General features: G+C 45.5%; 1 protein-coding gene and 1 pseudogene across 8 annotated transcripts; both read right to left on the reverse strand.

The window, feature by feature from the left end:
* Positions 1 to 1,168: 1,168 nt before the first annotated feature.
* LOC103787291 (uncharacterized) lies at positions 1,169 to 15,965 on the reverse strand. 8 transcript variants are annotated; one of them, XM_078361175.1, is made up of 5 exons: positions 15,776 to 15,965; positions 13,111 to 13,234; positions 11,034 to 11,115; positions 9,084 to 9,210; positions 1,169 to 5,585 (listed from the first exon to the last, which is right to left on the reverse strand). In XM_078361175.1, the coding sequence occupies exons 3-5, from the start codon at positions 11,046 to 11,048 to the stop codon at positions 3,415 to 3,417; spliced, it is 2,313 nt and encodes a 770-aa protein (XP_078217301.1). In that variant the 5' UTR covers positions 11,049 to 11,115; positions 13,111 to 13,234; positions 15,776 to 15,965; the 3' UTR covers positions 1,169 to 3,414. The 8 variants fall into 8 exon arrangements, with proteins under 8 accessions (XP_078217301.1, XP_078217297.1, XP_078217302.1 ...); XM_078361171.1 differs by having other exon boundaries at positions 9,024 to 9,210; XM_078361176.1 differs by lacking the exon at positions 13,111 to 13,234 and having other exon boundaries at positions 15,905 to 15,965.
* Positions 5,647 to 6,282, reverse strand: LOC144576573 (putative protein ZNF321 pseudogene; annotated as a pseudogene).
* Positions 15,966 to 17,479: the final 1,514 nt, after the last annotated feature.

Raw genomic sequence — 17,479 nt, forward strand, 5'->3', positions numbered from 1 at the left:
CTCAAGCCATCCGCCCACCACAGACTCCACAGAAGCTGTGTCTGCAGCATGAGCCACCATGCCCAGCTAATGTTTGTCTTTCTTGTAGGGAAGGGGATTTCATCATGTTGCCCAGGCTGGTCTTGAATACCTGGGCTCATGTGACCCACATCTCAGCCTCTGAAAGTGCTGGGATTACAGGCCTGAGCTGCTGCATCTGCTCTCATTGTAAATTTGATGTTTCTTTCTGTTTCAAGTTTAGCACAAATTGTACTGCTTTGACAGAGTCTCTTCTCAAACTCATGCCTTATCCTTCTGAGGGGCTCAAAATAGAGCCTGTTCAGACATGTTATAACAAGTTTGTACCAGGTTATTTAGGTGCTAAAGTGTGAAAGTCATGCACAATTTCCTCATAATACATATGTTAAAATAAACTTCTTGAAGACCACTTGTAGTAAAAACCTGTATTTGAGAGGATATTTAAAAAACTGTAGATATTCAAGTGCTACTTATTTCTGGGATGCAAGAATGGTTCAATATATTCAAGCCAATCAATGTGATATACCACTTGAACAGAAAGAAAGATGAAAAAGACATCATCTGAATAGATGGGAAAGAAACATTTCACAAAATTCAACATTCAGTCATGATAGAAATCCTAAACAAGCAGGGGCCCATGCCTCTAGTCCCAGCCACTTGGGAGGCTGAGGCTGGAGGATCACTTGAGTCCAGGAGTTCTGGACTGTACTGCATCCAATCAGGTGTCCACACTACGTTTGGCACCATATGGTGACTTCCTGGAAGCGGAGGCCCACAAAGTTGCTAAGGAGGGGTGAACCAGCCCAGGTCACAAATGGAGCAGGTCAAACCTCCCATGCTGATCAGTAGTGGAATCACGCCTGTGAACAGCCACTACACTCCAGCCTGGGCAACATAGTGAGACCCCATCTATTAGAAAAAAAAAAAAGAAAAAAGAAAGAAAACCTAAACAAAATAGAGAAGAAAATTTACCTCAATAATATAAAGACCATCCATGAAATGACCTTAGCAGAAATAACATATCAAAACAAGCAGAATGCTTTTCCTGTAGAATTTCATGATGCAAGTATGCTCTCACCCCTTCTATTCAATAAATGCTGTTGTCCTAGCCAGAGCAATTACAAAGCAAAAGAAATAAAATTCATCCAAATCAGAAACAAGTACAAGTATATTTGTTTGGAGATGACATGATCTTCTGTGTAGAAAATCACAGTCAACCAAATTCTACTGAAACCAAGACACACTTTCAGTGTATTTGCAGAATACAGTATCAGCACCAGAAATCAGTTCAATTTCCATACATCTACAATAAACAATTTTAAGAGAAACTTAAAAAAATATTTCCATGTGCTAGGGAATATAAAGTAAGAAATACTTAAGAATAAAGCTAAAAAGGTGAGAAGTTTCTACCTTGACATCTACATACATTGATCAAAATGATTAAAAACATATATATAGATACAACTCATATTGATTGGAAAAATGTTGTGAAATGATTACATAAACCAATGTGATTTAGATTCAACACAATACCCATAAAACCCCCTGTCACTTTTTGTTAAATAAAAACAAAACAAAACAAAAAAACAGGCGGAAAAAAGGGGCTCACATCTGTTGGACAGGCTGGTCCAAACCTCCTAACCTTAAGTGACCTACCCATCTTGGCCTCCCAAAGTGCTGCGATTACAGGTGTGAGCCACACCCTGCCTGGCCCAATCATCTTAACATAAACACTTTAATGTCAATTAATACTTGAACTCAATGTTAAGTCAACTCAAACTCAAGTCGATGCTCGATGGCTGCTTATTCAATGCATTTTGAACAATTATCTCCAGAATGAATTTTCTCATGTTCTGCAAGGAGTGACCTCAGACTAAAGACCATGCCACACTTAGGACATTTGTAAGATTTCCATCCAGGATGGATTCTCTGATGTCTAATGACATGTGAATGTGAAGTAAAGCTTGCCACCACGAGCACACTGGGGAGGTTTCTCTCCTGTATAACTTCTCCCATGTTTTGCATAAGGGGAAGTATGACTGAAGACCTGGCCACAATCCTGACTTTTGTAGGGTTTCTCTCCAGCATGAGTTGGCCGATAAACTGAAAGGTATCAACGATGTTCAAAAAATCTCCACATTTACCACACTTGTAAGATGCCTTTCCACTATGGATTCTCCAATAATGTCAATGGCTGTAGCGTTACTGAAGACTTTGGAACAATCTTTACATTAGTAAAGTTTCCCTATGCCATGGATTGCTTGATGATGAATAAGTGCTCACTGTGCACTAAAGGCTTGGCCGCACTCAGTACCTATGTAAGTTTTCTCTCCAGTGAGAATCTAGCATGTTACACCAGGTGTGAATCATGCCCAAAAGCCTTGTCACAAATCTCATACGTCATGGTTTCTGTTTAGTATGATTTACCCTGTCTTTCAAGGTGTGAATTGGGACTGAAAACGTCACATTCTTCACATTTGTAAGGTTTCTCTCCAGCACGAAGTCTATAATGATGAGCAAGATTTGATTTTTGATTAAAATCCTTGCCACACTCATTATACTTGTAAGGTTTCTCTCCAGTATGAATTGCCTTATGAATTAAGAGATCAATTTTGATCAAAGAACTTGTTGCACTAATTACACTTGTGGGGTTTCTCTCCAGTGTGAATTCTAGTATGTTTTCCCAGGTATACATTACACGTGAAAGCCTTGTCACAAATCTTACATCTGTAAGCTTTCTCTTCACTATGAGTTTTCTTATGTGTTTCAAGGTGTGATCTGTGAGTGAAAACTTTGTCACATTTTTCACATTTGTAAGGTTTCTCTCCAGAATGAAATCTATGATGACATGCAAGGGTTGCCTGTCGGTTAAAAACCTTGCCACATTCATTATGCTAGTAAGGTTTTTCTCCAGTATGAAGTCTGCAATGTCATACTAGATTTGGCATCTGACTGAAGGTCTTGCCACACTCATGACACTTGTAAGGTTTCTCTAGTATGAAGTCTACAATGTTACGTAAGGGATGACATGTGATGAAATTTCTTGCCACACTCATTACACCTGTAAGGTCACTCTCCAGTATGAAGTCTATGATGGCATACAAGGGATGACATGTGACTGAAGGTTTTGCCACACTCATGACACTTGTAAGGTTTCTCTTCCATATAAAGTCTACGATGGCACGCAAGGGATGACACCTGTCTGAAGGCCTTGCCACACTCATTACACTTGTAAGGTTTCTCTGCAGTATGAAGTCTATGACATACAAGGCGTGCTTTTGTATCAAAACCCATGCCACATTCATTACACTTGTAAGGTTTCTCTTTAGTATGAACTGCCTTATGAGTTACAAGTGATGAATTTTGACTGAAGGTCTTGCCACACTCATTACACTTCTAAGGTTTCTCTCCAGTGTGTATTATACTGTGTTTTGCTAGGTGTGAATAGGTTCTGAAAGGCTTATCACAGACCTTACATTTGTAAGGTTTCTCTTCAGTATGAAGTCTACGGTGGCACGTAAGTGATGACATTTGATGAAAGGTCTTTCCACACTCATTACACTTGTAAGGTTTCTCTCCAGTATGAAGTCTACGATGGCATGTAAGGTGTGACTTTTGAATGAAGCTCTTGTCACACTCATGACACCTATAAGGTTTCTCTCCAGTATGACGTCTATGATGACGTACGAGGTGTGCTTTGCAATTAAAAACCTTGCCACATTCATTACACTTGTAAGGTTTCTCTCCAGTATGAAGTCTGTGGTGGCGTGTAAAAGATGACATGTGACTGAAGGTCTTGCCACACTCATTGCACTTGTAAGGTTTCTCTCCAGTATGAAGTCTACGGTGGCTTGTAAGGGATGACATTTGATGAAAGGTCTTGCCACACTCATTACACGTGTAAGGTTTCTCTCCAGTATGAAGTCTACGATGGCGTGTAACAGATGACATGTGACTGAAGGTCTTGCCACACTCATTACACCTGTAAGGTTTCTCTCCAGTATGAATTCTATGATGATGTACGAGTTGTGCTTTGCAATTAAAAACCTTGCCACATTCATTACACTTGAAAGGTTTCTCTCTAGTATGAAGTCTATGGTGGCGTGTAAAAGATGACATCTGACTGAAGGTCTTGCCACACTCATTGCACTTGTAAGGTTTCTCTCCAGTATGAAGTCTACGGTGGCATGTAAACGATGACACCAGTCTGAAGGTCTTGCCACAGTCATTACACTTGTAAGGTTTCTCTCCAGTATGAAGTCTACGGTGGCATGTAAAGGATGACACCTGTCTGAAAGTCTTGCCACAGTCATTACACTTGTAAGGTTTCTCTCCTGTATGAAGTCTATGATGTCGTTGAAGGGATGACCTGTCACTGAAGGTCTTGCCACAGTCATTACACTTGTAAGGTTTCTCTCCAGTATGAAGTCTACAATGGCGTGTAAGAAATGACACCTGTCTGAAGGCCTTGCCACACTCATTACACCTGTAAGCTTTCTCTCCTGTATGATGTCTATGATGACGTACAAGGTGTTCCTTTTTAACAAAACCCTTGCCACATTCATTACACTTGTGAGGTTTCTCTCCAGTATGAATTACCTTATGAATTACAAGTGATGAATTTCGACTGAAGGTCTTGCCACACTCATTACACCTGTAAGGTTTCTCTCCTGTATGACGTCTATGATGACGTACAAGGTGTTCCTTTTTAACAAAACTTTTGCCACATTCATTACACTTGTGAGGTTTCTCTCCAGTATGATTTACCTTATGAATTACAAGTGATGAATTTCGACTGAAGGTCTTGCCACACTCATTACACTTGTAAGGTTTCTCTCCAGTATGAAGTCTATGATGGCGTGTTAAGGATGACATCTGACTGAAGGTCTTGCCACACTCATGACACTTGTAAGGTTTCTCTCCAGTATGAAGTCTATGGTGGCATGTAAGGGATGACATGTGACTGAAGGTTTTGACACACTCATGACACTTGTAAGGTTTCTCCGCAGTGTGAAGTCTAAGATGACATGTGAGGTGTGCTTTTGTGTGAAAACCCTTGCCACATTCATTACACTTGTAAGGTTTCTCTCCAGTATGAACTGCCTTATGAGTTACAAGTGATGAATTTCGACTGAAGCTCTTGCCACACTCACTGCACTTGTAAGGTTTCTCTCCAGTATGAATTCTACGATGCTTTGTAAGGGACGTCATCTGATGGAATTTCATGCCATACTCATGACACTTGTTAGGATTGTCTCCAGTATAAAGCTTTTGATGGCAAGTAAGAAATGACACCTGATGGAAGGTCTTGCCACACTCATTACACTTGTAAGGTTTCTCTCCAGTATGAAGTCTATGATGGTGTGGAAGGCATGACCTGTCACTGAAAGACTTGTCACACTCATTACACTTGTAAGGTTTCTCACCAGTGTGACATCTATGATGGTGTACAAGATTTCGCTTCTCATTGATGACCTTGCCACACACATCACATTTGTATTTGTTCTTTCCTAAATGGTTTATCTGATGTTTCTTTAACAATGAGCTACAATTGAGGTTGCCAGCGGCTGGAAAAATAAAGAAAAAATAAATGAAAAAAATGAGCTACAATTAAGGGCTTTCTTAGTGTCATGACATTGGAATTTTTCTCTCATGCGTCCTTCCTATTTTTATGTAAATAATGAAGACTGGAGAAAATTACTGTCATGGTTATTAGATATATGGGTTTTGGCTACACAAGAAATTATTTGGGATGTTGAAATTAAGGAAGCATCATCGACAGACTTCTCAACCTGATTACCAGAATTCCCTTCAGTCTGAAATATGTGAGTTTCAGAAGATGCCAATGAAAGATCACTCCAAGCTCATCTTTAACAGGCTTGTTTCCGGCATGCCTTTGATCTTATTGGTCTGTACTACCAGTCAGCTTTTTACATGTTGTCACGGTGCTTCCTGGTTATTTCTTTCAGCTTCTTGCCACTGAAACTCAAAGTTATGACTATGTTCCTCAGTCTCCTGGAAGCAAAACTCTCCAATGTGATGACTTTCCTGTCTTGCCAATGTCCCTGTGTGGAACACTTCTGTATTGCCTTGCCCTGTTCATGAAAACTTCTTCCTTATGCATTTGGAGGAGATACCCACAAAATATAAACTCCACGGCTCCTGGCCAGGACTAGTGCTTTTATAAAAAGAGACAGTAAAGAGCTTGTTGACTATTCCTCTTTCCACCAAGACAAAACACAGCAGGAAGATGCTTGGGCTAAATCACAAAGGAGGCTGTCAGCAGAAACCAATTTGCCTGCACCTTGCTCTTAGATTTCCCACTTCCTAAATTCAAAAGAAATAAATCTCTGTGTCTTAAGCTTCCCAGTTTAAGCTATTTTTTTTTTTTGAGACTGAGTCATGCTCTATCACCCAAACTGGAGTGTAATGGCCTGATTCTCGTGCCTGAAAAGATTCTCCCGTAGCAGCCTAAATAGCTGGGACTACAGCCTGGCTAAATGTATGTGTGTGTGCATGTGCATGTGCATGTGCATGTGTGTGTATGGGTGTCAGTGTCTCGCTCTGTCGTCCAGGTTGCACTGCAGTGGCATGATCTTGGCTCACTACAACCTTCACCTCCTGGGATCCAGTAATTCTTTGGCCTCAGCCTCCAAAGTAGCTGAGATTACAAGTGCATGCCACCACACCCAGTTTATTTTTGTACTTTTAGTAGAGATACGCCTCCACCCTGTTGGCATGGCTACTCTCAAACTCCTGACCTCAGGTTATCTGCTCATCTTGGCATACCAAAGTGCTGGAACTACAGGTGTCAGCCAATGCGCCTATTTATTTTTCTGAATTTAGTAGATTCAAGGTTTCAGCATGTTGGCCTGACTGCACTCAAACTCCTGAGCTGCAGCGATCCACCCACCTTAACCTCTCAAACTGCTGGGAATAAAGACATGAGCCACTGAGGCCAGGCAGTGTAACCTATTTTTGACGTGACAGTGAAATGACTGAGACAGAAAAACGGGCTCCCATAATCAACATCATCCAAGGCTGACAAATCATAGGAAACAAAGGAGGCTTCGAGTTTGTACTATAAAACTTTCTCTTTTTTGTTTTCCTTCAGATGGAGTCCTACTCTGTCACCAGGCTGGAGTATAATGGCATAATCTTGGCTCATTGCTACCTCTGCCTCCTGGGTCCAAGCGATTCTTCCACCTCAGCCTCTCGAATAGCTGGGACCACAGGTGGGTACTACCACACCCGAATAATTTTTAAATTTTGGGTAGAGATGGGGTTTCACCATGTTGGCCAAAATGGTCTTGATCTCTTGACCTCGTAATCTGCCCATCTCGGCCTCCCAAAGTGCTGGGATTCCAGGTGTGAGCCACTGAGCCCTGCCTATATTATAAGACATTCAATATGTGAAGACATCTAATTAACTTGTTTTAAACACATGAAGGCAGCCAGGCATGATGGCTCACACGTGAAATGCCAACACTTTGATAAGCCAAGGCGGGTGGATTGCCTGAGTTTGGGAGTTCAAAACCAGCGTGTCCACAACATGGAGAAAGCAAGTGTCCACTAAAAATAGAAAATTAGCCAGGTGTGGCGGTGCATGGCTGAAATCCCAGCTACTTGGGAGCCTCAGGTGTGAGAACTGATAGAACCCAGGAGGCAGAGATTGCGGTGAGTAGAGATTGTGCCACTGCACTGCAGCCTGGGCACTAATAGCAAAACTCCATCTCAAAAACAAAAAAGAAAAAAGAACCTGGAAGCAAAATATTACTTCTCAAACAAGGACTGCAGTTTACAGTAGTCATGTACTTGACCCAATTCACACGTTTGTTATCAAAACTTGATGCTGGGTCTGAAAAATCCCACAACATGTTCTTAAGCACAACAGTCTCACCCAGGCAGTACAGAAAATGCCCAGTCATAGAAAATACAAGGAGAAGAAAGAAATACATCAAGAGGGATACAAGGGCTGAGCTGTGCTGCTGACAGCCATGCTGAGCCTTCCCTCATGGAGAACGTGCTGAGTCATCAGGCCCTGCACACACTGATTTAAGCAGCCTCGTATAATTATATCCAGTAAATGTTTAAGGTCCTGACTCACTCAGTGAGAATCATATTGGAGGGGAGGGCTAAATTGGGGTATTCAGCTTTACAAATCAACAGGCTGGAAAGCAGCAGCATTTTACATCCAAATCAATGTAGCATGTGAGGCAAGGACAGGAAAGGAAGGGCAAGGGTGGAGGGCAGGAAGTAATGGGCATGCAGGAGTGAACTGTGTGCAGGCTCGTCTGTGGGAATATGACCCCACCAGCATAGACCACAGTTTGAGCTTGGAGGGAAGTGCAACTAATTTAGAAAATGGTCAAATATGAAACCGAGGTGAAACACACAAATTACAATATGGGCAGGGGACAAGAATGAAAGAGCCAAAACAGCAGCAGTAGTGACCTGAGGTGAAGGCAGTTTTACATCTCTCAAATTAAATGGCCTCTGATTTCAGTTTCGGGTATATACTCAACAAATTCCCCATGTAAATTCTAGAATTGTGTAGACACAAGAAAAAACAAGTAAATGGTATGAAATAGAGGACAGCAGTGCAGGGCACTATGGGGGTGAGAACGATCCCCGCTGAGTAGGTAGAGATGTGTTTGTGAGAACTGAGCAAGACAGGGCACAAAGGCTCATGCCTGTAACCCCAGGCCTTTTGGAGGCTGAGGTGGGCAGATTATGATGTCAGGAATTCCAGACCAGCCTGGCCAACATGGTGAAATCCGGTGTATACTAAAAATACAAACATTGGTGAGGCCAGGAATTACATCCCTATAATCTCAGCTTCTTAGGAGGCTGAGGCAGGAGAATCACTTGAACAGAAAGACTGAGGTTGCGGTGAGCCAAGATCGCACCACTGCACTCCAGCCTGGGCAACAAGAGGAAAAGTGCATCTCGGGAAAAATAAGAAAGACTTTGTATAGGGCAAAATCACAACAGAGAATACAAACCAGGAAGAGCCCAGATAAACAAAGACGGATTACTCGTGTCTGGAGGAACATTTTCCTCACCCACAGACTCCAGGTTCCTGTAGTTCTCCAACATCACGTCCCTGTATAAAGCCCTCTGCGCAGGGGTCAGGCATTTCCACTCTGCCGAAGAGAATTCTACAGACACATCCTTGAAAGTCAAGCGTCCCTGAAATGAAAAACACATTTCAACTAATTATGGAGGAGTGAGTTTCCACCTTCACAGTAAATGAGAAAAGAGAAATTAAGTATCCATTTCATCAAAGACTGTCCTGACAAAACTACTTACGGTATTTCTGAACATTGTTTCTCTACAGCTGCATTTTACTGCACTTTTTTGGGTGTGTTACTGATAATATCTGAGAATTATAAGCTCTACTGCACTTTTTCATTAAGCATTTTAAGATCCCCTAAGTTACTGTGGAAGTCTTGATTCTATAGATATAGGAAAAATGTACAACTAAGAAGAAATAGTTGGTCCAGGCCTCGTGGCTCACGCCTGCCTTCCTAGCACATTGGGAAGCCAAGGCAGGCAGATCATTTGAGATCAAGAGTTGGAGACCAGTCTGGCCAAAACTGTGAAACCCTGTCTCTACAAAAAGTATGAAAATTAGCCAGGCACCTATAATCCCAGCTGCAAAGGGGGCTGAGGCAGGAGGATCCCTTGAACTTAGGACATGGTGGCTGAACTAAGCCGAGATTGCACCACTGCACTCCTCCCTGGGTGACAGAGTGAGACTCTGACTTGCAAAATAAATAAATAAAAAGCAAGGCCAGGCACAGTGGCTCACACATGTAATCCCAGCACCTTGAAAGACCAAGGCAGACTACGACATCAGGAGTTCAAGATGAGCCTGGCCAACACGGTGAAACCCGGTCTCTATTAAAAATACAAAAAGAAGCCGATGTCGTGGCACACGCCTACAGTCCCATCTACTCAGCAGGCTGAGGCAGAAGAATCTCACTTGAACCCAAAACATGGAAGGTTAAATGAGATGAGATTGCACCACTGCACTTTGGCTTGGGTGACAGAGACTAAATCAGAAATAGAAATATTGGCCGTGTATTCTAGCTCTTTGGGAGGCCAAAGTAGGAATCACTTGAGCCCAGCAGGCGAGGCTGCTGTAAACTTTGAATTGTACCAGTCTACTCCACAGCTAAGCCACGGAGCAACACCTTCCCTCTCTTTTTATTTTCTTTCAGAGAAAGTCTCACTGTGTCATCCAGACAGGAGCGTAATGGAACAATGTCCGTTTGCTATAACCTCCATGTCCCACGTTCAAGTGATTCTCCTGCCTCAGCCTCCTGAGTACCTGAGATTATTACAGGCACGTGCCACCACACCCTGTTAATTTTTGTATTTTAGTAGAGGTGGGGGTTCACCATGTTGGCCAGGCTAGTTTTGAACTCCTTATTCCAAGTGATCCATCCAAGTGCTGAGACTACAGGTGTGAGCCACCGCACTGTAACCAACATCCTGTCTCTTAAAACATGAAAAAATAAAGTTTGGAGTCAGAGACGTGTTGATCTACCAGTGTGGCTTCCACTGCATTACCAAATCAGCTACAAAATAGCTCCCCCTACTGGTCTCCTTTTCCAGAGTTTACCAGACATCAGTGCACATTAACCCATGTGTTTCATACGCAGTTTCTCTGATCTCATCCTCAAAGGTCTTACATCCAGATGTGGCCCCTGAACCATCCAGGCTGGGCAGCAGCACTGACACCACAAGGCCCACACCCCGTGTCCATCCAGGTCCAGGTGTCAGCCCTTCCCATGACCATGCCCAGTGGAGCCTCTTCCTGAGTTCATATCACCGGGTCCCAGGAGATGGAATCTCAGAGCAGATGACAGGAACTGAGGAAGGCATGGGTGAGTGCCAGCCAATGTGTGAGGCAGGACGCTTCAGACTCAGAACAGACTGGCTACTACAATACCTGGCATTTCAGGAAGGGAAGAGACAGATGAACCCACCGAGGAGTGTCACTTTACCTGAGGAAGAGCCATGCCGGGCTCCTTTTCTTTCCTCTTCTGAGCTGCTTCCTTACCTACTATGAGTCTTTAAAAATCAACCCTGCATGTGAAAAATATTGGAGACTTAATGTTAGAAACCACTCACTCCCTAACTGTGACAGAAACACACACATGGGGCAGACATCACTCTGGAGAAAGATGGGCCTCTGCTGCCCACAGCAACAGACATCATGCAGAGGTAAGAAAGTCCCACAGGAAGACCTACAAGTGTGTTTCGCCCTGGTCTTCAGATCCCCCTCCCGGAGAAGCCGCACACACCAGGCCGAAGTGGGGAGCTGGGCTGGACTAAGCTCCCCTTCAGAGCACAGACCCAGCCCCTCCCCTCTTAGTGCATCACAGGCTCAGCTCAGCCCTCAGAACTGGAGGACACAGAAACTTGACCCTCAGTGCTGCACAGATTACCAGCACCTGGGACACGTGGTATTTGTGTGTCACTTATCTGTGACTTGGAAGCCCCCTCCTGCTTCAACTCTTTTTGCCTTTGCTTCAAGTTTTTTTGCCTTTCCAGACCAGATCAATGAGCCTCTTCCGTATATTGACTGATGTCTCATGTCTCCCTAAAATGTATAAAATTAAGCGGTGCCACCACCAGCTTGGACACATGTCACCAGGACTTTCTGAGGCTGTGTCACGGGTGCATCCTCAACCTTGGCAGAAGAAACTTTCTAAATGAAATGACATCTGTCAGAGGTTTTGTGGGTTCACAGATGTAATGTCAAGTGGGGGGCTGTGGGAGATCACAAAGGTTTCCACAGAAAAGGTGACATCAGAACAAAGACTTAGGGAAAAAAGGCTGCTTGTCACTTGCAGCTGAGGGGCCAGAGTCCAAGTCAGAGGGACAGCTCAAGTCAAGGCCCTGAGACAGCAGCAACCTCAACCCCAGCAAAAGGACAGCGCCCGTGTGGTTGGAGCAGTGGGAGAGGAGGACACAGGTAGATGAGGTCAGGGAGGTCCTGGGGAAACAGATTCGTCCATAGGAACAAGGTCTTTACACATTTTCCTCTCACAATCTAAAAGAATTTTGAAACTTGAATGTGACCACAGCTACTCCGGAAGATGAGGCAGGAGAATCACTTTAATCTGGGAGGCAGAGGTTGCAGTGAGCCCAGATCGTGCTACTGCACTCCAGCCTGGGTGACAACAGCAAAGCTTGGTCTGAAGAAAAAAAAAGGCCAGTCTCAGTGGCTCAAGCTGGTAATCACAGCACTTTGGGAAGCCAATGTGGGTGAATCACCAGAGGCCAGGAGTTCGAGAGCAGCCTGAAAAAAAAGGTGAAACCCTATCTCTACTAAAGATCCAAAATCAGCTGGATGTGGTGGTGCGTGCCTGTAATACCAGCTATTTGGGAGGCTCAGGTAGGAAACTTGGGTAAACCCAGGTGGTGGAAGTGGCAGTGAGCTGACATAGCAGTACTGCTTTTCATCCTAGGTGAGGGAGCAAAAACCTGTATAGAAAAAAAAAAAGCATTTTGGAAGCGTAGCTTTTCACCTTTTTCACATATACATGTAATATTCTCTTTATATTATAAATTACAACACTTAGGAGTAATATAACTGATTTCCCATATTTAAAATATATGCTGTCAAGTTCCGCAAAGACCCCGGAAGTACACAGTCACCCTCATCTGAGATGTGCACACAACAAGGGAATGTGTTTGGGGGTTTAGGTGTCACTTATGGACACGTGAAGGTGGAGATGCTTGTGCGATGTCCCCGCAGGGAGCAGAGGACACAGGACACAGGAGGACTGTAGCTCTCTGGGGAGAGACCTGCAGGGGACACAGAGCCGAGTAGGTGGGTTGAGGCCATGAGATAAGGTTCAAGGTGATTTGAGTCCGATGCCCTATTTTTGGCTCTTCTTCTGATTTTTTTGACCTTTACATTTCTGGAGGACCAGCATCCATTTATAATTCGAGGTAAAACCAACAATTCAGAGGCCAATGTGGGTGGATCACGAGGTCAGGGTGGATGGAGACCATCGCGGAAAACATGATGAAACCCCGTCTCTACTAAACATACACCAAAAAGCAACTCACTGTATTTTGTCAGTCTGTTCAGGGGTGAGTGTCACTCTGAGCTTTCCTGTTCTTCCTCCCTTTTACAGGTGAAGTCCCTGAAGCTCACAGTGGGAGACAGGTCACAAAGTTATCCTGAGAAGCTCTGAGGAGGGTAAGAAGGTGGTGTGGCTGACTCCCATGTGACGGCCTGGAAGGGCCAATAGGCTGCCTTGGTCTTCCTCTAGAAAATTCCAAAACCAACTAGGTGTGGTGGCTCTCCCCTATAATCCCAACACTTTGGGAAGTTGAGGCAGGCAGAGCACTTGAGCTCAGAATTTGAGACTAACCAGGGCAACATGGTGAAACCCCTTCTCTACCAAAAATTCACAAAATTAGCCAGGCGTCAAGGCACACATCTGATGTCAGAGCTACTTGTGAGGTTGAAAAAGATCACTTGAGCCTGGGAGGCAGGGGTTGCCCTGATCCCAGAGTGTGCCACTGCATTTCAGCCTGGGTGACAGAGTGACACCCTACCTCAAAAAAATAAAGAAAGAAAAACAGAAACAATGATCATCCTCCTGTGGACAACTGCAGGTGGCTCTCGCCTGTAATCCCGGCACTTTGGGAGGCCCAAGCAAACAGATGAGTTGAGCCCAGGAGTCTGATACCACACTGGGCCACATGGTGAAACCCCGCCTCTACCGAAAGTATAAAAAATTAGCCAAGTGCCCGGCGTGGTGGCTCACGCCTGTAATCCAAGCACTTTGGAGGCCAAGGTGGGTGGATCACCTGAGGTCGGGAGTTCAAGACCAGCCTGACCAACACGGTGAAACCCCGTCTTTAAAATAAAACAAAGAAAGAAAGAAAAGAAATTAGCCAGGTGTGGTGCTGTATGTCTGTTGTCCCAGCCATATGGGAGCCTGACTGCGGTGGATGACTTGAGGCTGGCAGGCAGAGGTTGCAGTGATGCAAGATTATACCCCATAACACTCCATCTCAAAAAAAAAAAAAGAAAAAAGGAAAAAAAAGAGAAAAAAAAAAAAGGCTGAGTGTGGTAACTCTTGTCTGTAATCCAAGCCGGGGGAATCAGGAGGTCAGGAGTTCGAGACCAGCCTGACCAACATGGTGAAACCTCCTTTCTACTAAAAATACAAAAAGTAATCGGGCAAGGTGGCAGCTGCCTGTAGTCCTAGCTACTCAGGAGGCTGAGGAAGGAGAATGTCTTGAACCCAGAAGGCAGAGGTTGCACTCAAGCCTGTGACAGAGGTATGACACAGTGGCACTCCATCTCAAAAAAGAGGAAAATAAAAGGCCAGCTGTGGTGGCTCATGCCTGTAATCCCACCATATTTGGAGGCTGGATGACTTCAGCCCTGGAGTTGTAGACTAGCCTGAGCAACATGGCAAAAGCCCTTCTCTACCAAAAACACAAAAATCAGTGCGGTGTGGTGGCGCCCATCTGCGGTTGCAGCTACTCCGGAGGCTGAGGTGGGAGGATTCCTTGAACCCAGGAGGTGGAGGCTGCACTGAGCTGTGATCCTGTCCCTGCTCTCCAGCCTGGGTAACAGAGTGAGACTCATCTCCATTAAAAAAGAGAAAAGGGAAACACCTGGGTCCTGGGTCTGGGGGGAGGGAATCTAAGGCCAATGAACTCACCTTTCCAAAAACAGACCAAATGGAAAAGCCCCATCTCCCCACGTGGAGTAACAAAGGATCAAAGGCCACTCTCCCTACAGCCCTCCCCCTTCCAACATGTCTCAGGTGAAAAAGGAAAGAGCCCAGGAGCAGCAAAGGCCAAGCACCGGACACCCCTTCTGCATAGGGCACCCATCTGCTCTGGCCTCGGGTCAATTCATCTCAGCTTTTCATTGGCCAAGGGCCAAATCTTTCTTCCAGATAAGGGGTAGCCCATAGGATTTCAAGAGAAAGACTTTAACACGCTAAAACTTTGTAAACGGGGCCCTGGAGGCTTTCCCTGGAGACTACTCCCATTCTATGGAATGCTTTCTTGATTGAATAAATTTTTGCTTTCTCGGCTTTCTTCTTTTGTTACTTCGTGGTGAATTTTTTTGGGTTTTCTTTTTTTTTTCTTTTAAAGAAATGGTTTCACCATGTTGTTCAGGCTGGTTTTGAACTGCCGACCTCAGGTGATCCGCCTGCCTTGGCCTCCAAAGTGCTTGGATTACAGGTGTGAGCCACCACGCCTGGCCCTTTTTTTTTCAAGTCTATGTTCACTATCCAAGAACTTGGACATCTCACACCGAAGGCTGCCTTACGATAAAACAGAGCGAGGACGGAATAAGAGGGCTGCCTCCAGGAAGAGCTCGTTTTCCAGGGGCTGGAACTGGGGAGCAGCAGGGCCCAGCACTAGAAGGGACTTGGGGAGGCCACAGGGCTTTGGCACAGAGGTGGGGTCTGCAGGTTCCCCGGACTCGGTACACAACGCGCCTCCCCGGGACTGCGACCGCGGCGCTGCGCTCCAGGGACCGACGAGAGCGAGGCTGGGAGGTGCCCAGGACGGGAATCCAGCACGCGGCTGAGGACTTGAAACTGTGTGAAGCAGGAGGAGGGGACAGGAAGGGTCTGAGCAGGAAACTTCCGCGGTACGAGGTGTCTGTCTGCACGGCCCCACTGAAGAAAGACCAGGGAGGGACCTGCCTCAGGGCGACTTTTAACTCAAAAGGAAGCGACTCACGCACTCTCACCTGGACGTCTCAATTTGCTCTGGGTTAAGAGGGGACGGAATTTCCAGGTCTCTGGAGAACCCACGTGTCCGGTATAGAAGCACCGGAGGCCTGGGAAGTGCAGAGAGGAAAAGAAGGACCAAAACTCACAAGCCGCGGTCAGACCTTCAGGACACGCCATCCGCTTCCGGTCCCTACCAATCTGCGAAGGAAAGAAACCAGACCCGGGCGGGAACCTCTAGGAGGTCGGGGAGGCGTGGCCGCGGCAGGGTAGGAACAGCAAGAGGTGGGCGGAGCCTGAGCGAGGCCAGGGCGGGGCGAAAAGGTCAAGCGAGGGGGTGGTGCGTGAGGGAGGCGAGGCTGTGAGGGGTCCGCGGCCGGAAGGGGGCAGGGCCTGAGCTTCCCTCCATCTCGCTCTGGGCGCCTTTTTTCCGTTTTGGAACGTAAACCACTCAGTGAGGCTGGAGCAGCTCAGCCGTCTGGGAAATAGGACCTCCCTGAGAAGTCAACGTGGGATCCAGGAAAATTCGTTGCTATTGAAATTGATTTTAGTTGGCCGGGTGTGATGGCTCATGCCCGTAATCCAGCACTTTGGGAGGCCGAGGCGGGCCTATCACCTGAGGTCAGGAGTTCCAGAACAGCTTCGCCAAATTGCTGAAACCCCGTCTCTACTAATTATAGAAAAAAAATTAGGCGAGCTAGTGTCACGTGCCTGTAATCCCAGCTACTCGGGAGGCTGGGGCAGGAAAATCCCTTGAACACGGCACGCGGAGATTAAGTCACTGAACTCCAGCCTGGGCGACAGAGGGAATCATCTCAGAAAAAAAACCCAAAAAAACAAAAAACAAATAAAACTCAAATAAAAACTAAGAGGAGCGTTCTTTCTATAGATACGTTAGATATTATGTTCAACATAACACGCGATATACATTTTCTAGATGAGGTAAAATACAAGTGCTGTCCCAGAGTCCGCGAAGTCCAATGGCTTTAAAGAATAGAAAGTCAGGGCCGGTCGCAGTAGCTCATGCCTCTAATCCCAGCACTTGGGGTCAGCAGTTGGAGACCAGCCTGGCCAACATGGTGAAATCCTGTCTCTCCTGCTAAAACGACAAAAAGTTAGCCAGGTGTGGTGGCAGCCCCCTGTAATCCCAGCTACTCGGGAGGCTGAGGCAGGAGAATCTCTTCAACGCGGGAGGCAGAGGTTGCAGTGGGTTGAGATCTCGCCATTGCACTGCAGCCTAGGTAAGAAGAGTTAAGCTCTGCCTCACGCACACACACAAAAAAAAGAAACAAAGAAAAAGAAAGTCAGGGTCCAGTGTAGAATCTCACAGCTGTCAGCAATTTGGGAGGGTGATGGGGGTGGAACAACTGAAATCAGGAGTTGAAGACCAGCATGGCCCATCTATTCTAAATATACAAAAATTAACCGGGCATGGTGACAAGTGCCTGTAATTCCTGCTACTAGGGAGGCGGAGGCAGGAGAATCTCTTGGACCTGGGAAGCAGAGGTTGCAGTGAGCCCAGATTCTGCCATTGCACTCCAGCCTGGGTGAGAATAACTGCGTCTCAAAAAAAAAAAAAAAGTCAGGTGTGGTGGCTGATGCCTGGAATCCCAACACTTTAGAAGGACAAGGTGGGCCAATTACTATGTCAGCAGATCGAGACCATCCTGGCTAAGACGATGAAACCTCGTCTCTACTGAAAATACAAAAAAAATTAGCCTGGT

The sequence above is a fragment of the Callithrix jacchus genome, chromosome 22 (assembly GCF_049354715.1).
Source record: "Callithrix jacchus isolate 240 chromosome 22, calJac240_pri, whole genome shotgun sequence".
NCBI classification, from domain to species: Eukaryota; Metazoa; Chordata; class Mammalia; order Primates; family Cebidae; genus Callithrix; species Callithrix jacchus.